Here is a 25546-nt window from a genome sequence, read left to right on the forward strand (position 1 = left end):
TGTGTACAGTTATTATCATATAAGGTAGGAAAATAGCCTATTGCATAGAAAGAGTGATGCCATCCTGAAGCAAAACTACCACAGCCACTGATGTTTATCTCCTGCATACCAATGTGTTCTGCAGCAAGCTCTTTAAACAATTCCTGTGACATAGATGACCCCTCATAAAGATGCTTATCTAACCTTCTTAGTGGTCATAAGTTTTAGCAAGAGAGTCTGAGGTATGAGTAGCTGCACAATGTTTTGCCCAAAAAGCTTAATATATAAAGGATATTTTCTGGAGGGCAGGTGTGGGGATCCAATATCTTGCGGCCACCCAAGACATTGCCTCTGTTTATAAGTTCCTATTAAATATTTATTTCTTTTAAAGAAGATAACATATATCTATGTATAAGATATATATAGAGAGACATATGTGTAAGATATATATATCTTTTGCAGCAACTTGGATAGACCTGGAGATCATTATTCTAAGCGAAGTAACACAGGACCGGAAAACCAAAAACTGTATGTTCTCAGTTATAAGTGGGAGCTAAGCTATGAGTGTGCAAAGAAATACAGAGTGATATCGTGGTCTTTAGAGACTCAAAAGGGGGAGGTTGGAAGGGAGGATAGGGATAAAAAAGCTACATATTAGGTACAATTTACACTACTGAGGTGATGGGTGCACTAAAATTTCAGAATTCACTATATAACTCATCCACGTAACAAAAAAACACTTGTACCCAAAAAGTGGTTGGAGTAAACATTATAAATAAGTAAATAAATAAATAAATATTTCTTTCTGAGAAACTGGATTTGTTAGCCTCTTTCTTTGGCCTCTCAGCTCCGTTAGCCTTTAGGGATAGTTTTGCATATACCTTTTCACCACAGAACATCAATTTAAAAAAATAACAAAATAAAAAAATACTTAAACACGGGTTTAAAGGAGAGTGACAATGCCCTCTGATAGATAACCTCCTCTATCTAACTCCAAGATAGTTCGTTAGGGACTAACTCTATCTTCAGCACTGTTTCTTCTCATGATTTGCACTTTCCCACTATTTTTGGCATCTGAGGATTCTTTTTTAACTCTCTTGACAGCTGGACCATGCACTTTAAAAATAATTATGAAGGCTTCTTTTTCAGTATCTTTATCTTTTCTGGACTGGAAGGACTTTTCCAGACATCTGGGTTTTCATATATCTTTATGCAGTTTTTTTTAATTTATAAAAAAATTTTAACTTCTATTTTAGATAAGGGGGTACAGGTGCAGGTTTGTGAGCAGATTATATTCCTTGGTGCTGAGGTTTGGAGTTTAATTGAACCCATCACCCAGGTAGTGAGCATGGTACTCAACAGCTAGTTTAACAGTCCTTACCCCCGATCCCTGCCATCTCTCCCTCTCCGCTTAGTCCTCAGTGTCTATTGTTGCCATTTTTACGTTCGTGTGTCCCAATGTTTAGCTCCCACTTAGAAGCAAGAGCATGTGATAGTTGGTTTTCTGTTTCTGCGTTAATTTGCTTAGGATGACAGTTTGCCATATTTTTGAAGGCAAAAGTTGTTTGTTTCACTAGCTTTGTTCAGTCTTTCTTTTTTTTTTTCAGTAAAGGTATTCAAAATTGTACCTTTTCTGCCCAAATATCAACTTATATGTATTCCACAAATGTTGACACATGGTTCTTATATTGTATTCAATTCAAAGAATTTCAAAATATTCTTTACAGTTTCATTTTAATGCAAGAGATATTTAACAATAATGAGATTTTTAAAGGTAACTTTTGTATTGATATCTTATTTTATTTAAGTTGGGTCAGACAGCATATGTGTATGATATTTGGCCTAGGATGAGATTTATTTGGCCCAATGTATGATCCATTTTTGTGACTGGTTTTCTTTAAATGAGTTTGATGGTGTTGAAGTTAAATGTATACACATTAGATGAACAACATTAATGATATTACTTGTTTACATCTTTAATACATGAAAATATCCAATAGTTAAATTAGTAAACCTACACTTACAATTACTGATTTATTTGTTTATGCTCATAATTATTTTATTTGTAGTTGCCATTTAATTTGAAGCAATGTTGATAATTGCATTTTTATTCATGGTCATTACTTTCTTACGGTTATTTTTACTAATTTAAAAACCCTTGTCATGAAAGTTTTTCCTTTAAATTTTATTTCGTCCTTGGTAAATTCCCTAATTTTGTTACATTTTATTTTATTTTATTTTGATACATAGTATTTGTTCAACATTGTAAGGTATATGTGATATTTTGTTTCATGTATATAATGTGTAATAAAAGTCAAGATATTTAGGATCCATCACTTCAAGCATTTATCATTTCTAGATCATGTGTTCTCCACCTCTGCATTTTCAACACTTCTGCTTTTTATCTTTTAAATGTCTCTTGTAGAAAACAAATATCTCATTTTTGACACTTTATTTAATAATGTAATCTCAAAATTATTATTGAGAAACATTTTTACACTTAATGTAATTGTGATTATATTGTTTTCTATCTTCTCATTTATTCTTTTTACTCTATTTTAATGCTTTATTTTAGATTTTTTTTCCTTTCCTGTTTTCTACTGATATCAAATTTTCGTGTGCTGGGTTTTAAATTGATACCTTTATCTTCATTTCATATAAAATTAAGTTTAATTCATTCTTATCTCCTGATAGCCATTTCCATGCTGCATGTTTTTATGGTCTGGAATATTAATTTTTTTAATTTACACATTTATTTTGTTTTAATTTTATTGTGATAAAATTTATATAACAAATTTGTCATTTTCACCATTTTAAGTGTATAATTTTGTGGCACTGATTACATTCACAATGTTGTGCAAGCGTCACCACTGTGTCCAAAACTTTTACATTACCACAAATAGAAACTTTGGATTCATTAGGCAGTAACTCCCTACTTTCCTTTCCCACAGTTCCTGGTGACCTCTGATCTGCTTTTTGGCTTTATGAATTGCCCTAGTCTAGATAATTCATATGAATAGAATCACACAGATTTTCTCATTTTGTATCTGGTTTAGTTTACTAAGAAAGTTTTCAAGGCTCACCAATATCTTAACATGTATCTGATCATCATTCTTTTGTATGACTGAATAATATTTTATTGTCTGTATACACCATAATTTGTTGAAAAACACTTGGGTGATTTCTACCTTTTGGCTATTGTGAATTATGCTGCAATATACACTGCCACATAAGTATCTGTTTGAGTTCCTGTTTTCAATATATACTAGGAGTGAAATTACTGGATAATATAGCAATTCCTATGCTTAGCTTCTTGGGGAGGCACTGAACTGTTTTCCACAGTAGCTTTATCATTGTACATTTCCAACAAGAACGTACGAGAGTTCCAAACTTTCCACATCCTTGCCCACCCTTGTAATTTTCCAGGATTTTTACTATAGCCATTCTAGTGGATGTGAAGTAATACGTGACTGTGGTTTTGGTTTGCACTTCCCCAATGACTAATGATGCTTAGCATCTTTTTATGTGCTTATTAGACATTTATAAATCTTTTGCCCAATTTAAAATTGGATTTTTTGTTGGGTTGTAGAGATTCTTTACATATTCTGAATGTTAAAGTCACCGCAGCTATGTGATCTGCAAATATTTTCCCCCAGTCTATAGATTGTCTTTTCACTTTCTTGGAGAGGCTTGTGATAAACAAAAGTTTTATTTTGCGTGAAATCCAATTTAAGTATTTTTTCTTTTGTGGCTTACTTTTTTCATGTCATATGTAAGAATCCATCGCCAAATCCAAGGTCATAAAGATTACCACTAGATTTTCTTCTAAGTGTATTTACTTTTAGTTGTTATATTTAGGTCATTGATCCATATTGAGCTAAGTTTTGTATATGTTGTGAGTTTGGGGTCCAACTTCATTCTCTTGCATGTGGATATCTAATTGTCACAGCATCATTTGTCAAAAAGACTCTTTATGCCCTAAAGAATTTTTACACACTTGTCAAAATCAATTAATCATAGATACATGAGTTTACTTCAAGACTCTCAATTCTATTGCATTGGTCTATATGTCTATCCTTATGCCAATAAAACACAGTCTTGATTATCATATCTTTGTAGTAAGTTTTATACTTGACTTTAGCCAAAAGGTTGAGAAGTAATGTAGTGAATTTTAAAAATATTAAGTGCGAGCCTTCCAACTTAAAAATTCTCCATTTTTAAGACTGTTTTGGAAATTCAAGGTTTCTTATAATTCCATATGGATTTGAGGATAAATTTTTCTGTTTCTGAAAAACAGTCTGTGAGAATTTTTAATAAGGCTTTGAATGAATCTGTAGATTTATTTGGTATCTCCCCTTTGTGTCTGTAGAGTGAAAGCAGGTGAAAAATTAGGAGTATCTGACCTCAGGGGCCCAAGAGCCATATCTGAGGACAGAATGTAGTGAGGGGTCTTGGAAGGAGAGGAGGCATAGTACTTCCCACTTGCCCTAAAGGACATGGAATTCCATGATGCCACTTTTTCCTGCTTCTAGGTCCCTGTAGTCTTAAGAGCCAGAGCCCACAGAGCTGGGGGTGGCGGCAGTGGGGCAGATCTGGATGCAGCCCAAGGTGCAGCCAGGAGTGATTATGACTCCTAGAGAAGCTCCTAGGGTGGGGAACAGGATATGTCAAGGTGCAAAATTTCTCAGCATGTCATTAAAAGTTTTTGATTGCAACAGAAATGAATGTGGGCAGGAAAGGAGGAAGGAGCTTTATAGTTGGGATGTTGAGCCATCTGTCCTAAAGTTAAGAGGAGTCCAATCATCTTTAGAAAGAGTCAGGACTCAGTCATGACTGAGATAGCCCCAAGGACCTCAGATATGGGAAGGAGTGGGTATTCTTTCTAGCTTATGCAGCCAATGTGACTCAGTTTGCACAACTCCCATTCTCTGTGTTTCCAAGGTCAAAATTCCAAATTCTTCAGAGATTTATTTATTCATTCATTTGTTCATTGAATATTCATGGAGCCCCTACTGTGTAGTAGGCAGAATTCTAGACACTAAAGATACAGCACTGATCCAAGGAGACAAAAATACCTATTTTACACCTTACATTGCAGTGGGCACAGAATAAGATTGGCTCCACTTGAGTTAGGTATCCACCCCTAATTCAATCAGCTGTGGCCAGATGGAGTTCATGAGCCAAGACACTTCTCCCAGTGGGTTCTACTACAATGAACAATCGTTCTTTAAGACACACATGGACTCCTGGTTCAGAAAGCAGACAGTGGGCTTTAAAATAACAAGGCATAGTTGAGTTCATTCAGTCACCTTGACAGCAACCATCTTCTCTAGGTGGCTGGATGTTCTCAAGGAGCAGCCTGTCCATCTCACACCCCCCAGGTTCTCCGGATTCTCCACCTCCAAGCAGAAGGAGCAGGACTGGAACGCCCTTCCATATCATCAACTTTCTCCTCGCACCAGACCTTACTCACCAGGGCCTGGGACTGTGGGTTAGACTTCTCCCTCTTTTGCTATCTTCAGCTCCTGATCTGGCTAGAATCTTCTGTGAACAGGGACAAGGCTTGCTTCTTCTGGTATCTGCCATTGCAGAAGCCAGCCCAGGGCTCAGGGAAGCCTTAATGAGGCCTGCAGGAAAAAACAAATTTATATATATATATGTATGTGTGTGTATATATATATACAAAATAAATATATTAAGTGTGAGTTTTCCAACTTTGTTCTCCTTTTTTAAAGATTGTTCTGGGTATTTGGGCTCCCTTGTAATTTCACCCGAATTTGAGGATGTTTTCCTCTTTCTGAAAAAAAAAGTCTAGAAATTTTTGATAGGAATTTTAATAATCTTTAGATTGCTTTGAGTAGTATTGATATCTTAACCATATCAAGTCATCTTATCCATGAACAAGGGATGTCTTTCTACTTACTTGTGTCTTCCTTAATGTCTTTCAGCAATGTTTCATCATTTTTTGTATATAAGTATTTTGCTTCTTTGGTTAAATTTATTCCTAGTTATTTCGTTATTTTGGAATTGTTTTCTTAATTTACCTTTTATATTCACTGTTCAGATGGCTGGTGTGTAGAAACACGAAAGAGTTTTATGTGTTGATCTTGTACCTACAACTGGAGTTTTAAGATTTTTATAGTATACAGATGTTCTTTTCTTAATTTTTTTTAATTTCTGACATCCTAAGCCTTACAAAATTTCTTATAAATTTTACTCCACATGTTATATAAGTATCTCCTCACCCTATTATAGTTTTTTGTTAATACATCCTCCAAAATGTTGAAAAAAGTTCTATTTAGTAAACGTCTGAAACCTATATATCTGACAATATTTTTACTTAACCTGAACATTTAGATGTGTTGTCAAATATAAATATCTTATTGTGTTTACGTTGAAATAGTGTTAAAATCATTTTATTTATGCCATTGCAGACAGAAACAAAATTGCAGACAGAAACAAAAAAACCTGTCCCTCAAAATTATGAGATGCACTGGGCAATAATATTGAATAAAAAAAAAGAACTACATGTGAAGGAGGAAAACAACTAAGTCTATTTAAGTTTGTTTACATTTTCAGTGAGTAATAGAAAATAAATTGTTAAACTATAATTATTATGTTGTCATATTTTATGATTTCATGTGACTGGCATTGTCTTAGTCCATTTTGCTGCTATAAAAAATATCTGAGATGAGGTAATTTATAAATAACAGAAATTTATTTTATCATAGTGCTGAAGGCTAGAAAGTCCAAGACTAAGGCATTGGCAGATTTGGTGTCTGGTGAAGGCCTTGTCACTGCTTCCAGTATGGAACCTTGAATGCTGTATCTTTTCGTAACAGAAGTGGGGAAAGGTTAAAAGGCCTCTTTAGTTCCCTTCAGGCCTTTAAATCCCATCATAATGACAAACCCATCATAATCGTCTCCTAAAAGGTCCCACTTCTTAATATTGTTGCATTAGGATTACATTTCCACATGAATTTTGAAGAGAATACAAACATTCAAACCATGGAAATCATAAAATGTGAAATTTGGCCAAATATTCTGGATAGGAAATTGTAATTAAGACTATAAAGGCTCTATAGCAAAACAACTAGTTAAGAGAATTGTGATTTATTGAATGGAATGCCAAAAAATTCAATAATAATAGTACCTAAAATGTTTTGAGTATATATGATAAGAACTATTCTAAGTATTTTAAATACAAGACTTTAAGTATAATATTTCTATGAGATCGATAGTACTATGATCAATGTTTTACACATTGGAGAAAGAAATGATTCGGCACAATCTAAATTACACAACTAATAAAACTGAGAATGAGCTTTAACTCCAGCTGTCTGGCACTAAAGCTGAAGCTCTTAACTGTTATATATATGTCAAGCCTTGTCCAAACTTTGTTATTTAGCAAATAAATTATTTGTCTTCATAGATCCCAAATATTCTATTTTTTTACCATTTTTATTCAAACAGACAAGACTATTCCCAATATGCTATAAAGTGTTTTATGCTTGAATTATTGAATCTATATAGTTCTCCATTAAGACTGTCCTCTTCTTAAAGAAACATGCATATTTCTCATTCAAGGCATCCCTTCCCAACATGGGTCTTTATATTGCCCTGTTTTCATGAGGTTCACATGTACCCCCCTACATCTGTACAACTATTATATGTCCATAATAATTAAATTTTTAAAAATTAAAAATACAACAAACAAGATTATTGAATGATTTTTTTTTTAAATAGAAGATTATTTCATCCAACAAAAAGACAGGGGAACTTTAACAAAAGGAATGGTGGTAAAATTTAGTATACTTAACTATTTAATTTCAGGTAGAAAGCAAAAATCAAGGAAGGAAGACTGGCTTATGATTGTGACAAGGAAAGGTAATGTTTTATATAGAGTGATGACAGGAGATAACAAACTGCTGTATGTCTTATGAGGGATTAGAGGTAGAATAATCTGGCCAGGCATGGTGGCTCACACTTGTAATCTCAACACTTTGGGAGGCCAAGGCAGGAGGATCACTAGAGGCCAGGAGTTCAAGACCAACCTAAGCAATAAAGTGAAACTTTGTCTCAAAAAAAAAGGAAACAGAATAATTTGGAAGTTACAAGAGAGGGAAAGAAAAACACCCACCCACCCCAGCTTTAGACACACTTCTATGAGGGTCTGAGAGAGAAAATAGCTGCCACAGGATTTAATTGTAGAGTATTAAAATAAAAAGATCCATGGACATGAGTGATGAATAAACTGGGACGGATAACAAATTATATACTTATGTTTATTAATCCTTAGCTTCAATCTAGTATTTCTTATGTCTTGAATGTAAGTAACAAGCACGTATCATACCAGCAGTATCTAATTTTTTTACTTCGGAAGTCAAAAATCTTTGTTGTTACAGGTGCCACCTATTATCGTTTACTTTCATCACTGGTCTTTCTGCCAGATATTTTTGTTATGTCAATTAAAAAGCACATAAATTCCTAGATTACATTAAAAATATATTTCATACTGTAGGAAAAAGTCATATATGTATACGGATTCCTTATAAATTTCAAATATTTTTATTTCATGCACTTAAAAACATTATTCTGAAATTATAGCATGCGCCAGACTGGAAAAGGAGTCCATTGAACAAAAAAGTTCCAGAACCTCGAGTTCAAATGAAGAAGATAAAGTGAACTGTTAGAGAAATGAATGAGAATATAAGACTGCTGCTAATGGTTTACTAGGGATCCCAATGGATATAGCGAAGAGTTTAGAATGGGGTGGGAGATAAAGTCAGCAACTATTCAAAATATAAGTTGTCAGAAAATAGGACAGTACGGCAGTATTCTGTTCTTGATTTACAAATATGAAGAGTATAATCATTTCCCTTGATCGGTAATAATCAGTGGCATAATTTGAGCACAAATGCCTGTAAAAGATGTAAGGTTCTAAAGAATGGTAAACAGTATTTCAACAAAGAAAAGAAAATGAAATTTAAGAAACATCTGCCTAAGTAGGTTTGTGTTTGCTCACTTCTCATGGAAAGACATACAGAAAATGATGTCATAAGTTTCCCAGTATTTCATTTGTTTTCTAGTGGAGACAGAAATAATCAATAAACTAACATTCTAGACTAAACTGTTTCTGCAATGGAAAGACTTGTTAAAGTCTGTCAGCTAGGATCGCTCTTTAACTTCTCAATGCTAAGATTAAATCCAAAGGGCAAATAACACATACACACACACACACACACACACATATATTCAATGGTGTCAAATAAATTGAGATCATTTGGGTTTAATTTTTAGCAAGAAAAGATAAAAGGCATTTTAGTAAGTATAGGCCCTTAGGTAACTCTGGTCCTATATTATAGCATATTTGCATTTACATTTGAATATAGGCATAATAACTTCCTTAAATTGATCAGTATTCCACACAGCTAAAGAAAAGAAGGGATACAGGGTAAAAGACCATGACTCAGAAGGGAAACTTGGATTCTATATCTGGGTTTACCAAGAAATTTTAAAATGTCAGTTATTAATCACCCACCTACACGATATATTTTCATCTTCATCTTTTCTGGACATTATAAATTGACTCCAGAGTACTTCCATTTCCAAATAATAACCTTCAACCCATTTTATTCCCCTCCTCAAAATTTTATCATTCCAAAAGTTTAATCAAAATAATGAAATACTGCATTCCCTGAGATGTAAACATGGTGCAACCTTGTCTGTCAGTTGGATGCGAATCAATTTCCTTGGTGAAGTCCTTCTCAGAATATTACCTCTTTCATGGCTTTGGTCATGATAAGCACAGTGCATATTTTTGAGTTGTGTAATCTGGTATTTCTTCAGAAACAAAATTCACAGAAAGGCATGAAAGAAACCCCAAATTTCACTTAATAGAATAACAATAGCCATTTACTTTCTCATAAAAATCTGCAAGATTAATTTTTATCTCTTTATTTTGTCTAAAACCCTGAACATATGACACATTATCTCATTAAATACTTTGTATTGTTGTGTTTGTTTGATAAGCAATATTTAATATTGCCTTAAAATTTAATACTAGTTTCAAAATAAAATTTCTGGAAACTGTGTATTGCTGTGTGCCTTTTTCTATTATTTCAAATATGCTCTATTACGTCCAATGACTTGTTTCAGTATGTCCCAATAAAACAAACTGTGTGTTTCCAATGTGTACATAATTAACATACTAATATTTATAATACACCTGCTGCCAAAAAATAGAGCTAAGAAAATTCAGAGCATGTATTCTTATTATTCAGTTCAGATTGAAGAGTCTTGCATATCTCTCAGGCTTTTTAGTTTCTTGCTCTTTGTCCTCCTCACAGTTCAGACTGATCTGTTTCCATTCTAAAGATAAGTGACCAGTATTTTGACTATTTATTCTATGTACGGACAAAGCAAGAACACTCTAAGAAACCCTAACATCTAAACCAGAACTTTCTGTGTCCCGTTTACTGACAACTCTACAATTTCATGTTTATTTCCCTCATTGTACCTTCTGTCGAGAAGACAACACTGCAGTTTTTTAAGGGTACTGGGAATTACCTCAATAATGTATTTCTCAATGCCCTAGTGAATGGAGTGTCCTGTTGGCCCTCTTAAGTCATGTAATGGGGAGAAGGTGAAGTTCCCATACGATAAATTCACCTTAATACTTCTATCTATCTTCCTAAACCCTTAGATTCTTTCCTCTACATTCCACTAGTTGTGCCATTTAAGCCTCATTTAATGTTAATAACAATTTGTTTAAAGCTTTAGTCAACCAAGCAAGTAAACTGGCTACACAAGCTAATACATTGAACCTAGAATCTGTAATAGCGATAGGTATGCCAATATACTAACAGGGGTGGATAGTCGTCCAGCAAATTAAATTCTAGCCATATTTTCCAAGCAATTGATACCTCTTGAAGTTCCTGGTCAACAGCTCTGATTGATAAATCCAAAATATACAGAACTTAAAATAAGAAAGATTGTGCAAATTTTAGAAACCAGATCCATTCCCATTTGCATCCTAGAGCCCTTCTGTCATCACTGCACCACACCAAAGGAAATTACTGGCCCCAATCTTTGAAGTCTGTAGGCAGTTCTAGCCCAGAGCAGGACTGGCTATCTTCTCTTCATCTGCCGGCAAAAAGGAGAGATAAAGACAATTATATCACAGTCTAAGTGGTATACAGATACATTGTTCTTCACTGGTCAGCTGAAAGTCAATTCATCATCAGTGATATTAAAAATCAGAAGTCTCTGCTGATATGCCAAGTACAATAAAGGCAATATATATTATTTTAATTGCTGGTGAATTGACCATAGGGATTTGGGGAAATGGATTCATTGTACTAGTTAACTGCATTGACTGGCTCAAAAGAAGAGATGTTTCCTTGATTGACATCATCCTGATCAGCTTGGCCATCTCCAGAATCTGTTTGCTGTGTGTAATACCATTAGATGGCTTCTTTATACTGCTCTTTCCAGGTACATATGACATTAATGTGCTAGTAAGCATTATGGATACTGTCTGGACATTTGCCAATAATTCAAGTCTCTGGTTTACTTCTTGCCTCAGTATCTTCTATTTACTCAAGATAGCCAATATATCCCACCCATTTTTCTTCTGGCTGAAGCTAAAGATCAACAAGGTCATCCTTGCAATTCTTCTGGGGTCCTTTCTTATCTCCTTAATTATTAGCGTTCCAATTAATGATGACATGTGGTATCACCTTTTCAAGGTCAGTCAAGAAGAAAACATTACTTGGGCATTCAAAGTGAGTACAATTCCAGGTGCTTTCAAACAGTTAACCCTGAACCTGGGGGCGACAGTTCCCTTTATCCTTTGCCTGATCTCATTTTTCTTGTTACTTTTCTCCTTAGTTAGACACACCAAGCAGATTCAACTGCATGCTACAGGGTTCAGACACCCCAGCACAGAGGCCCACACGAGGGCCGTAAAGACAGTGATCATCTTTCTGCTCCTCCTCATTGTGTACTACGCAGTCTTTCTTGTTATGACCTCTAATGCTCTGATTCCCCAGGGAAAATTGTGTTGATGATTGGTGACATAGTAACTGTCATTTTCCCATCAAGCCATTCATTCATTCTAATCATGGGAAACAGCAAGTTGAGGGAAGCCTTTCTGAAGATGCTAAGATTTGTGAAGGGTTTCCTTAGAAGAAGAAAGCCTTTTGGTCCATAGAGACCCCTAAAAACCCCATAAAGCCTGACTACAAGGAGAACGAAATCAACAACAGGTATTCTCCCTTCTGTTTGCATTCATTTTCTCTTACATGCTATTGGAACTCAATAATGTCTACCATGATTCTGAAGATTTGTTTTGTGTTCCTTCACATTTTTGTCTTGTTTATTTGGTAATCTAATGTTATCATTGCACCACATATTCCTTGTCATTGCAGAAAAAATGAATCTAAATCCCACACTAACATTTCACCAATTCAAGTCATTGACTAAATGCAAAGAGGTTCTACTTATTTTCTGACAAATACTGGCAAAGGCCTTGAATTCAATGAATAGAAGAATTTCAGGCAAACAGACTTTGGGGAAAAGATTTTAGAACTCATCAACTCTTTCTATAAAATCAATCATGCAAAACAACTCTCTACTTTGAAATGAAGGCCGGTCCTTATCTTCACTGCCCTATCCCCTCCATTTCTGGAAGAGTTTGTCTTGATCAAGAAGGGAGAAAAACAGTCTTTAATGAGGTTCTGTCTAGGATGATATATGATGTGGGAAAAGGAGTATAATCTCAAGAATGAAGGTTTGACCAAGAGAGGAGGCACAGTTATGTATAGCAGAACCACCTTGAGAAAGAAGGTTGAGGGTGCCAGTAGTCAGCTTGTTCATAAGTACTGTAGCTGATGACGGCAGTTTTAGAAGTCAGTTCCCAAATATTTTTTGGAATGTTCTCTTTAGCCTTCTAACTCAGAAATCTCTGACATGTTCTTTTCCCTCTGCATCATTTTATTTTCTATTTTGTTTCCAGCAATATTTTATAGATAACTAGGTTTCTTTAAGTTATTAAGTTTATGCTTTCCTGTTACACATTACACAAGTGTCAGAAATAGAAAAAATCCTGCATGTGTTGCACACATTCTAGAACTATTTAAATACAAGAAGATCCCTGGTGTATTGTGATTTTTATTACCTACATTTAAATGTATTTGGGGCTAAGTTATACTCTCCCTCACCCCAAAACAAATAAATTCAATTTAATAGTAGAATTAGTCCTATTCTTTGGAAATACTGGCAGGTAAAAAATTATTATTATTATTATTTTGAGACAGAGTCTCACTGTATCACCCAGGGTGGAGTGCAGTGGCGCGATCTCGGCTCACTGCAACCTCCACCTCCGGGTTCAAGTGATCCCCCTGCCTCAGTCTGCTGAGTGAGTTACTTTTTTATGTGTTTGCCCTATCTAGAAATACGACTATAATATGCACTGTGAGTTTACAAATCTTGTAAAAAAGAGTTGATTGGAACTAGAATAATGTAAAACTTAAATTTCCCTAATTTTAGATTACAATGCTTATTATATAAGAGACAATGTTTCAGGAAGTGAATTGTCTTCAAGGGTATTTCTCACATTAAAAAAAAAAGATAACAAATCTTTACCTGGCATATTTCACTTCTAAGGAACAATTGAAAAGAAAGCAAATTCTTCATAAATATTGCCATGTGCCTGCCTAAAATAAATGTCATTTATAATTAGATTTGTATCATATCCTTCCCTAATTAGCCATTTAAATGAAGACAAGAATTATTATCCTCTGACTAAATGTTACCTACAATCTAATTGTACTAATTACTTCCAAAGTGAAAATTTGTTTGCATCTGGGAGAACTGATTTGTGGCTTATTTATTACTTACATGATGAAAATGAAGTTTTAATTACACAGTTGGATTTTTATTAAACATTTATCTCTTTTTTTGTGACTCCCTATTCAAAACTCAGTTTGAAGGTCCAAATATAGAGCTTCAGCAAGAAACCTGTTGCAAATTCGTGATATAAAATCTCTTTGAATTTGCATAAGAGCAATTTCAGCCAAGCATTTCAGTTATCACTCACTAAAGGGTAACAATTATAATTCTTCCAGGCTATAAGTAACTAGTCAAGCTGCTCATTTGGAGTAATTAGTTGGTTTCTTCTTCAGGAATGTAGAGACAATCCTATTTCAGGTGAGAGCTGAACACTTCTGGAATGATAACAAAGTCAAAATAATAGCAAATGAATACATTATTGCATGATTCGAAGAATTTATTTATCATGCTTCAACAGGTCACCTGTAAATTAGCTCATCTACGGTGATATGTGACATCAGATTGTTCTCTCTACAAACATGTTCAGTCCTGCAGATAACATCTTTATAATCCTAATAACTGGAGAATTCATAATAGGAATATTGGGGAATGGATACATTGGACTAGTCAACTGGATTGACTGGATTAAGAAGAAAAAGATATCCACAATTGACTGCATCCTCACCAATTTAGTTATCTCCAGAATTTGTTTGATCAGCGTAATGGTTGTAAATGGCATTGTAATAGTACTTTACCCAGATGTTTATACAAAAAGTAAACTACAGATAGTCATTTGTACCTTCTGGACATTTGCCAACTACTTAAATATGTGGTTTACCGCCTGCCTTAATGTCTTCTATTTTCTCAAGGTAGCCAATTCCTCTCACCCACTTTTTCTCTGGCTGAAGTGGAAAATTGATATGGTGGTTCGCTGGATCCTGCTGGGATGTTTTGCCATTTCCTTGCTGGTCAGCCTTATAATAGCAACAATACTGAGTCATGATTATAGGTTTCATGCAACTGCCAAACATAAAAGAAACGTTACTGAAATGTTCCATGTGAGTAAAATGCCATATTTTGAACCCTTGACTCTCTTTAACTTGCTTGCAATTGTCCCATTTATTGTGTCATTGATGTCATTTTTCCTTTTAGTAAGATCTTTACGGAGACATACCAAGCAAATAAAACTCTATGCTACTGGCGGTAGAGACCCAAGCACAGAAGCTCATGTGAGAGCCATTAAAACTATGACTTTGCTTATCTTCTTTTTTTTCCTATACTATACTACTTCGCTTTTGGTGAGCTTCAGCTATCTTATTACAAACTACAAGTTAGCTATGGCATTTGGAGAGATTGTAGCAATTCTCTATCCCTCGGGTCACTCACTTATTTTAGTTATTTTAAATAACAAACTGAGGCAGGCATCTGTCAGAATGCTGACGTGTAGAAAAATTGCCTGCGTGGTATGAAATCTTATAAATTGAATTTAAAATCAAATATTCACTAACAAAAAATATAATTTTCTTATAAGTCTGTTCTCATTTTCCCCAGTTATCTCATTTTATTTTAGATGCATATCTTTAAGTATTATCAGGACCTAGTAGCAAACTAATGAATAAATCTTTTTTATCTCTTTACAACCCAGAAATGCTCATCTTTACACTCCTTTTCCTCGAAGAATTTCACAGCTCATGGTTCTCTTCTTGTCTCCTCACCGCAAATGTTAGGCATGTATTGCCTGGTTAAAATCTTTTTAGATTTTACTTTGGCTCATGGTAAAGTCAACCTGAGCTACACTAACTGATTTTCTCATTTTTATTGCCGGTCCTTAACTGTGCTCCTTTCGTGGCTCTGCTGAGTCACTCCCATTTGGCTTATTGACTAGGAACTCAGATCTTCTCTGGTCTGTCTTTGGTTTTCCCGGATGATGCTTTCCGTGGTCTCCTAGATAATATTTTCTGATTAACCTTGTTCTGATGCTTTCTATTTATTTTCCTTGAGATTAAATTTCCTCTCAAACAACTTGCTTTTCATGGAGCACCTGGGTGTGAATCAAACCCATTCAAGTATCACCCACTAAGGGGTGTTCCTAAGCCCTCTTCACAATCTGGATAAAAGAATGGGGATAACAAATATCAGTCAGACTGCCCACTCAGGTTCTTTTCTCTAGCCAGACCCTGCAAAGGTTTTCACTCAGGACTTAACAAAAGAAATGAATTGGGAAGAAATTAGCATATACCATGGAATAAGCACATACCGTCACTGGAAGAAGCAACAAATGTTTACAAAAAATACAGAATAATTTTTATAAAAAAGAAGGAAAATAAGTAACTAAAAATTTTAATTTTTCTGTTAACATGAAATCCATCCTCACTATAATATTATTGAAACGTTTGGTCTGGCATATCTCAGGTTGTGTATGTTCCAACATGGCTGTACAATGTCGCTTTTACTCTATTACTTTCTATGTTTAATTTTTATGCATTTCAATCTACTAATTTCCTTTTACTATAACTAAAACACTACTTACCTGAAAATTATCAATTGTCTTATTATTATGCAAAACTCACTCTGTATATTACTAATATTTATAGCCCTAAGTATATAAATTTATGAACTGTATTTCTAACATGCTAGCTGTTTATGTTACTCTTTATTGTACAAGATGGAAGAATTCATGTTCTCTTGATGGAATATTATTAATATATTCTACAAAATACCTGTAGATTTTATACTAGGATGAACTTTATATTTTTCTAAATGTTTAGATGAAATAAATGTTTTATTGAATTAGTACTTTTGGGAAGGTTTTACCCCATTAGGCTTAAGTTTTTTTCTTCCATATTTTGTTTCTTGCCTCTCCAATGTTTCAAACATTTCCAGTGATCACAGTGACTGGGGTTCAAAGTAGTAAACTTTTGACAAAATGCTGTCTTGTAGAACTTTTTTTCTTAACTATATATTCACATAACTTCATGCTATACAACATTGGTATGCATAAGATCTACATTTATTTCCAAAACCAAACAAAACAAAAGTCTAAAAATAATTTGGGCAAATATGTCATCATAGTTCCTATGAGTACTTCATTTACCAGGATACACTGTGGGATAGAAATGATGAGTCTACGCCAAGCACAGTGGCTCACACCTGTAATCCCAGCACTCTGGGAGGCTGAGGATGGCGGATCACCTGAGGTCGGGAGTTCGAAACCAGCCTGACCAACATGGGTAAACCCCATCTCTACTAAAAATACAAAATTAGCCAGGCATGGTGGCACATGCTTGTAATACCAGCTACTTGGCAGGCTGAGGCAGGAGAATCGCTTGAACTTGGGAGGTGGAGGTTGCGGTGAGCCGAAATTGCACTCCAGCCTGAGCAACAAGAGTGAAACTCTGTCTGAAAAATAAATAAATAAATAAATAAATAAATAAATAAATAAATAAATAAATAAAAGGAAATGATGAGTCTAGGTCAGGGATCATTTCCAAGATCGTCCTATCATAGGTGATGTTCCAGTTTTCTGTGAACATGGCTACATAATCATGCAGACTGTCCAAAACTGAGGCTACATCTCCGGAATGAAGGTTTGTCCTTTAAGGAAGGATAAGAGAAGACATGCGTTCCTAGGGAAGATGTGAGTACCCAAAAACTAGTCTATGGAAACATCATGTAGTAAAGCACTGCTCAGTAACTCTAAAGTAGAGAAGCTATTTCAAACTAAGAATACGTCTTTAGAGATGTGGAAAGTTTAACCTTCAGTCTGCTGCTAGAAGGGTTGAGGATCTAGATACTCATGTAATTTGTATGGAGGAACGTAGAAAGAATGAAATACAGAATTTTACTATCTTCTCTATCATGCATACAACTACCCTTGAGAACATTTTTTAAATTTTTCTAAATCTTTATAAAAGTATAATTGATATAAAAAGAACTGCATATATTTAATGTATACAATTTCAAACACCCATGATATCATCATCACAAACAAGGTAACAGACATATCTAATACCTCTCAAAGTTTCCTTGAGAACATTTTAAGAGAAAATGAAAAATTTAAAGATAATCAATAGCTTTTTTTTATTATAGGTCCTCTATCTTATTATATATAACATTGTTAAGTAACCATTAAATGTCACTTGGTCAATAAGACAATGTGTTGTATTAAAGAGACACTATGCCATATAACTGTTCATCTAAATGGCCAAAATAATGACCTAAAGTTTATTTGGAATCAAATAATCTATATTTAGTGTTAACTTTTTAAATTTCCTGAAAATATATAACTCTCACTATGGAACCAAATTTTAGATTCTTGACTAATTATCAATATTAACATTCAGGAAAATAAAAATTCTTCAAGAAATTTCCATTTTTGCTAGTTTTATACTTGCTACCAAATTCTTGATGTTTAGGTTGCCAGAATGGAGCACTCCATCAAATTTGAACTTCAGTACTTCCTGAAAGCACTGATCTTAAGTAATTTGGGACATACACTAAAAAATTATTCATTTTCTTACCTGTAATTCAAGTTTAACTGGGTGTCCTGAATTTTTAGTTGCTAAATCTAGAAACCCTATTGAGGTAATATACATCACAAACTAACGAATCCAAAATGCGCACACCTTAGCCTCAGAAAGACAATGCAGGACCATGAAAGGGAATTGACTGAATTTGCATCTTAGTAAAGTAGCTCAGCCTAAATTAACCATATGTGGAAAATTACAACCTACTGAGTAGGTAAATGGGCATACGGTGGCCAGACCAAGGATCACCAACCACATTGTTTGTCAAGACTAATTAGGATTTAATGAAGATAGCTCCAGTCTTCATTTATCATTCCAGTCTCCATCACAAGACAGACTACAACAAAGAGGTAAAGAAAACTACATCAAAATCTAAGAAGCAGGTGTGGATGTCAAACTCCATCAGGTCAACTAGAAACTAATTGCATATTTCTCTATTTAAACATGACAGATACAGTACAGACTACTTTATTCTTCTTAGCAATTGGAGAGTTTTCAGTGGGGATCTTAGGGAATGCATTCATTGGATTGGTAAACTGCATGGACTGGGTCAAGAAGAGGAAAATTGCCTCCGTTGATTTAATCCTCACAAGTCTGGCCATTTCCAGAATTTGTCTATTATGTGTAATACTATTAGATTGTTTTATGTTGGTGCTGTATCCAGATGTCTATGCCACTGGTAAACAAATGAGAATCATTGACTTCTTCTGGACACTAACCAACCATTTAAGCATCTGGTTTGCAACCTGCCTCAGCATGTACTATTTCTTCAAGATAGCTAATTTCTTTCACCCACTTTTCCTCTGGATGAAGTGGAGAATTGACAGGGTGATTTCCTGGATTCTATTGGGGTGCGTGGTTCTCTCTGTGTTTATTAACCTTCCAGCCACTGAGAATTTGAATGCTGATTTCAGGCGTTGTGTGAAGGCAAAGAGGAAAACAAACTTAACTTGGAGTTGCAGAGTAAATAAGGCTCAATATGCTTCTACCAAGTTATTTCTCAACCTGGTAACGCTGCTCCCGTTTTCTGTGTGCCTGATGTCATTTTTCCTCTTGATCCTCTCCCTGCGGAGACATATCAGGCGAATGCAGCTCAGTGCCACAGGGTGCAGAGACTCCAGCACAGAAGCCCATGTGAGAGCCCTGAAAGCTGTCATTTCCTTCCTTCTCCTCTTTATTGCCTACTATTTGTCCTTTCTCATCGCCACCTCCAGCTACTTTATTCCAGAGACGGAATTAGCTGTGATTTTTGGTGAGTTTATAGCTCTAATGTACCCCTCAAGCCATTCATTTATCCTAATACTGGGGAACAATAAATTAAGACGCGCATCTCTAAAGGTGCTTTGGACAGTAATGTCTATTCTAAAAGGAAGAAAATTCCAACAACATAAACAGATCTGAAGAAAAACTAAGCTTTTCTAGGACAAACAAAGATAAGATGTTTCTAAATTAACTTCAGTTGTTGCGTTAATGTTTTATGGATTAATGATTCCTAAAACTTAATTAGTATATCTGTAATTGTAATGTAGGGAATCTTATGTACAGCTGGCTGGATCTCTGTATCTCTGTGTCTGACTCTGTCTGTGTCTCCCTGTTTCTCTCTTCTCTCGCTCTTCCTTTCTTTAGAGTTGCTGTTTTTTAAAACGTGTTTCAGAACAAAGAGAAATTAATATCCTAATATAAACTATTGAGAGTAGAGGGCATTTTCATAGTTCTAAACCCTGTTTCCAGATGCAAAGTTGTGTGACCAATTCAAAACAACTGTAATAGGATCTTGCTGTTATTTGCATCTTTATGAAAAGCAACTAGTTCCTTCTCATAGTCTTCATTAGATTGTTCTTCTCGGATCACCCTGCAAAGCTCTACTTTTGGCAAAGACTCAATAAAGTGACAGTTCTTAATAAATGCTGTGGAATTCTATGAATAATCTTATTATAATCACAGTGAAGGTATATATTATGGATAAATATATTGTCAGAGTAAGTTCAAAGATTATTTGAGCATTGCAGGTCAATCAATGAAGGATAATCTATAAGTAAAAAGGGAAATTTTACGTAGAAAATGTTTATAAAATAAGAAGCCTAAATTGAACTATTAATTATTTATCAAAGAAAATTTCTCTACAAAAGATGCACTTTCACGGACTGCACCAGGCAATGATTGTCAAGATGCTGTGATAAGACCTTCCATCAAAAGCTTATATATGGTCACGTTAAAATGTCAAAACTCTCAAAGGATATATTGCCTCAATATAGATCATCTCTACACCCCAGGGAAACATTGTTTGGATTGTATATAAGACATCTTTTTTAAAAGGGCTCAATGATTCTCTTTCAGTAATTTGTAGAACAGCAGAACATCTGTAAGAATATAGAATACATTAACAAACAGTATCAAGCAACCCGATCTGATATCTACGAAAGACTCCATAAAAGGAAGAGAGAACACATTCTCTTTTTGAGCATATATTGAATATTCTCCAGACAATACCATATGTCAGGCCACAAAAGGAAATATGCATTTGGGACATAGCATCAGAAGCACATCATTTGTACTGTGGCAAAGATATTTTGGGATGATCAATCCTGTACTAACCACCCTAGAGTAGCCAGGAACTTTGTGTACAAAATAGAAAATATTTACAAATAGATATAAATGTTCTCATCAATAAATTTGGTAAAAATCAAAATTAGTTTTATACTAGTTTTATATGTTCATTTTTCCTCTCTGACTCTGAAAGTGAAAAAGATACACACTGATTTAACTGCTAAATTTACAAAGATGTTTTGGGTACCTTGTAATTTAAAAAAAAAAGAAAATTAGACTCATAGGCTAAAGCTTACTTTTTTTTAATACTGTCTCAAAGAATACCTTTCCCCATACCCTGACTGAGCCAAGGCCCAGTTTGTGTTAATTTTTTAGGTATAGAAACAAAAGAAACTTGAAGGCTGATTGGAATCTTGGAAGCTCTATATTTGGTGCCTCTATATTGTGGACCCTAGAAATTTAATTGCAAACATAGCACCTCAAAATTCAATTCCTCTGTGGTCAGCAGCCAGGCAAAGGATACAGAGGTAGAAATAGTACAGTGTTAGTAATCTCTTACTGTACATAATTCTCGTTCTGGCCTACCTAGGATGAAAGTAATATAACTAAGGTAGGTATATTTTCTTCTGAGATTATGTTAATTCTGAGAAATTATGCAAAGATGATAACTCAGGGTTGAAAGAAATATTTGCACTGTCTTTCACTCCAAGTATTTAGGATAAAGTTTTCAGGCTTTCTCTAGGTGAGTGTAGTGAAGGGGCTACAGAAAACACAGAAAGACTCCTTTTTTCTGTTTTAGTTCCCAGCTTAATAAAAAGATATCCATTAGCACACTGAATGTCTGACTGTTAGACTCTACCTTGAGTGCAGAAAATACAGATCAAATGTGACAAAATCCATGCTCTCATGAAATGTACAGTCATAGAAAGCATTATGGAAGACAAATAAGGATCAAGTAAACAAAGAAATTATTATGAGTCATGATTAATGCAAATTGAGAACAACTGAAGGTGAAGGATACCTGTATATAGCATGGTCAGGATAGATCAACCTAAGAAAATGAACTCTTAGCTGAGACTTGAATGACAAATATAATCTAGTCATACAACATCCTGGAGAAATAACATCTCCAAAAGATGGAAGAGCAAGTATGTGCAAAGACCTTAAGGAGCAAATGTTTGAGAAAATGTGACAAAGGTTTGAATGACCAAAGCGTGATGAGCAAGAAGTGAATGGCAGGAGATCATAGTCAAGATAATAAAAGACTTTGTAGGTCGTGAGAGGGAGTTTGGATTTAAGTGCAAGGGAAAGATATTGAAGAATTTAAAGCTATGTGCAACATAATTTGACTTAAATATAGATTTAACTTCACTTTAGTTATAGGAAGAATACTGTATACTTTGGTAAGGGAGTACAATTAGGAAGCTGATAAGTTATTACAGTAAGTAGTCCATATGAGATATCATGATGGTTCAGATCTGGATGGTGGCAATGGAGTTAGGGGATTTTCTTAATGAATGATTTATATATATTATGTAGGTAAAGCTGCTAGGTCTTGCTGAATGATTAGATAAAGGCAGGAATTGAATGACAAGAGGATTCAAAACAACTTTTTTTTTTATTACTATACCTTAAGTTCTGGGGTACATACGCAGAACGTGCAGGTTTGTTACATGTAACAAGTGCCATGGTGGTGTGCTGCACCCATCAATCCATCATCTACATTCGGTATTTCTCCTAATGTGATCCCTTTCCTAATCCTCCACTCCCTGACAGGCCCCAGTGTGTGATGTTCCCTCCCTGTGTCCATGTGTTCTCATTGTTCAATTCCCACTTATGAGTGAGAACATGTGGTGTTTGGTTTTCTGTTCTTGTGTTAGTTTGCTGAGAATGATGGTTTCCAGCTTCATCCATGCCCCTGCAGAGGACATAACAACTGGGAGTACATGGCTATCTAGGATTGAAGGAGTAATTACTAGAAATAAAAATTCTATTTTTCACATGTTAGGCTTGACACATCTATGAAATAACCAAGTGAAGAGCTCAGAGAGATAATTGGATATATGAATCTGGAACTAACAATAGAACATCAGAAATATAAATTCCAAACTCATCTCCTATAAATGGGATTACTTTTAAAAATAAAAAGAGGTCATTGATGAGGAAGTGACACCACATCTGAGCCCTGAAATGTTTGAATCTGTCGAGGTTAGATTGAGAAAAAATAAAACAGCAAAAGAAAATGAGAAGGATCTCATTTGTTATCTTCTGTTAGGAAGACGAGAAAAAAGCAAGGAGAGTGTGGTGGAATGGAAATGTAATAAAGAAATGTAACACATATCACTGTGTTACAAGGAGGGAGGTATCAGCTTTTCAAATGCTGCTGAGAAAAACTAAATTGACAAAGTAGCCACTGGATTTAGCAACATGGATAAAATTGGTGACCCCAACAAGAGCAAAGGCAGTGGAGTGTAGGGGCAGAAGCTAGGTCAGTGGGAAGGTTAAGGAAAGAATGAAATGAGAACACACAGACAGGGTGAATACATAATATTTTTAGTAAGTTTTGTTACTGAGGAAAACACAGAATGGAGTTTGGAAATGAGGTAAAGTTTTAGTGTTTTCATTGGTTTTATTTTTCTATAGGATGATATGGTGAGTGCATGCAAATTGAAATGATTTAATAGAGGGGACAATTTTAATAATATAGGAGAGGGTTAGTAATTGCTGGAGCAATTACGTTACAATCATGGTCCTGACTCCAAAAAGTAAACCCTCGGACCAGAGATAAGGATATTTAGGTGAATGAAGCTGAAAATATTTAACTCTCAGATTCCCTGAAACTTCAGGGCCACGAGAAGCAGATTCCTCCCCGTTGCAAGAGAATAGCCACACTATTCCTGGATACTGTTCAACTAACTCAACCTCAGGCAAGTTAACGCTTGTTCTTCGCAAGATCTGCCCTACCAGTCCTCAGTATTTCAGATCAAGATTTCAGCACAATCAGTTAAGCGCAGTTTCTCTTCCAAAACAAAATAGCTTCAAGCTAATACTATCTTATACTGCTAATATCTCAGTAGGAATAAGGAAACATGCTGGAAATGGGTCTTGAGGGTGGTAACCCCCCTCAAGAACCAAGAGGTCCTCTTTATTTAGCTTGTATTCGGTTGGTGCAAAACGAATTGCAGTTTTGCCATTAAAAGCAGTTGGCAAAAACCGCAATTACTTTTGCATCGATATGGAAAATTTATTGAATGAGGGCCTTTCAGTAATGATTTGGGGCTCAGTATGCTGGCATAAACACATAAATCCAGGCCTCATATTTTATTTGGATGACTCCATGGAACTTGGACACACTGATGACTTGGTATGTAAGTTGGAATTGCTGCAACTTCCTTGGTATGATATTAGGAAGGGATCAGGGAAATTCAGGGAGATGGGAAAGACAGAAAAGACAAACCACGTAAGACCTGAGAAACTATCACCTGACTATGTGCCCTGAGAGATCCCAAAGGAAATCCATTTACTGAGACATAATGAATGCCCTGGTGAGGGGAGCACTGGCAGCAACGAGAACTCAGTGATGGGCTGTTCTCTGTAAGCCAGAGTTGCCTAGTGGGAGAGCCTGTCAAGAAACTGGACTCCCAAGTGCCAATGAGTTTGTTGGAATTGCTATGTGCAGTACACAATGATTGTTACTACCTTTGACAACAAGGCCAGCCAGAGATAATCAGAATACCATGATGTACAGGAATCTGCAGTGATCACTAACAGAAATGGTGTTCTTAGAATTCAGATAGAAAGAGAAATAAACTGTTTCTTGAACTACATAAGAAAAAATGAAATGCCAAGTAGCTAGTGCAGTGAAAAATCACTGTTCCTCCTCAAGCTTCAAGCACAAAGTCACTTCACTAGAAGTCCTTTAATTGAGTAGGAGGCTGTGTCCTGTTGACCAAAGACCCTGTGAAGTGACCGCAAGTTTTCATGGTAAACATTTTCCCAATTCTCAATCCTCTCCAACGGAACTGCACTCACTTGACAGAATTGAGAAAGAGGAGTAATTATATATTTTAAGAGCTTTTAAATAAAGGGTTTGCCCTGACACTACTATCAGAGCAATCGAAATGCCATTATGATCTTCCAGCAACAGTGGAGGCTTTGGGGACAAATTCGTTGGCGGCTCCAGTGAATCCACAGTCCTACCTTGTGGTTATTTCCCTAGTTATCAAGAATAAAATTGGGATAGATATACTTAGCAGCTATCAGACACAATATCAAGGCTCTTAAACTTTAGGTGGACAGAATGACTCATCTGGTGCATGTCAGCAATTCTGTCTTTACCTATTCAAGTTTTGAGTAGACGTTGAAAGACAGATATTAATTGGGTGCCAAAAAGGTAGAAATATGTGCAGACTTGACTTCTTCTGAAAACCGTTCTCATATAGTAAGAGGTGGAAGTTCAGGTTTTTAGTCTAATTCTAGCACCTCTGGGCAGATATTGGCAATGACTGGTTTGTAACCAACCATATGGTTGCATTTCCAAAGGCAAAATATATGTGTACAGATCATCTATTGTGGTTCTTAGTCCAGGCCCATCATAATGGTGTGGAGAGATAAGTCTTTTTCAAACGTGGTCAGGACACGTATGTATCTAATAAAGAACC

At 35.2% G+C, this 25546-nt stretch overlaps 3 protein-coding genes across 3 annotated transcripts; all 3 read left to right on the forward strand.

Moving 5' to 3' along the window:
* Positions 1–11169: 11169 nt before the first annotated feature.
* Positions 11170–12193, forward strand: TAS2R9 (taste 2 receptor member 9). Its single transcript, XM_023195210.2, is given in 2 exon segments — positions 11170–12036; positions 12039–12193. Coding segments are annotated over 2 exon segments (936 nt in total). The 5' UTR covers positions 11170–11255.
* A 1832-nt stretch (positions 12194–14025) lies between these two features.
* TAS2R8 (taste 2 receptor member 8) lies at positions 14026–15281 on the forward strand. The gene has a single exon (XM_023195208.3). The coding sequence runs from the start codon at positions 14352–14354 to the stop codon at positions 15279–15281; it is 930 nt and encodes a 309-aa protein (XP_023050976.2). The 5' UTR covers positions 14026–14351.
* Positions 15282–18720: 3439 nt separating this feature from the next.
* Positions 18721–20171, forward strand: TAS2R7 (taste 2 receptor member 7). The gene has a single exon (XM_023195207.2). The coding sequence runs from the start codon at positions 18783–18785 to the stop codon at positions 19737–19739; it is 957 nt and encodes a 318-aa protein (XP_023050975.2). The 5' UTR covers positions 18721–18782; the 3' UTR covers positions 19740–20171.
* Positions 20172–25546: the final 5375 nt, after the last annotated feature.

This window comes from Piliocolobus tephrosceles, chromosome 10 (genome assembly GCF_002776525.5).
Source record: "Piliocolobus tephrosceles isolate RC106 chromosome 10, ASM277652v3, whole genome shotgun sequence".
Classification (NCBI taxonomy): domain Eukaryota; kingdom Metazoa; phylum Chordata; class Mammalia; order Primates; family Cercopithecidae; genus Piliocolobus; species Piliocolobus tephrosceles.

Bases quoted from the DNA above. Each gene is read 5' to 3' on its own strand.
- TAS2R8 (XM_023195208.3), top strand. From the start codon at position 14,352: ATGTTCAGTCCTGCAGATAACATCTTTATAATCCTAATAACTGGAGAA.
- TAS2R7 (XM_023195207.2), top strand. From the start codon at position 18,783: ATGACAGATACAGTACAGACTACTTTATTCTTCTTAGCAATTGGAGAG.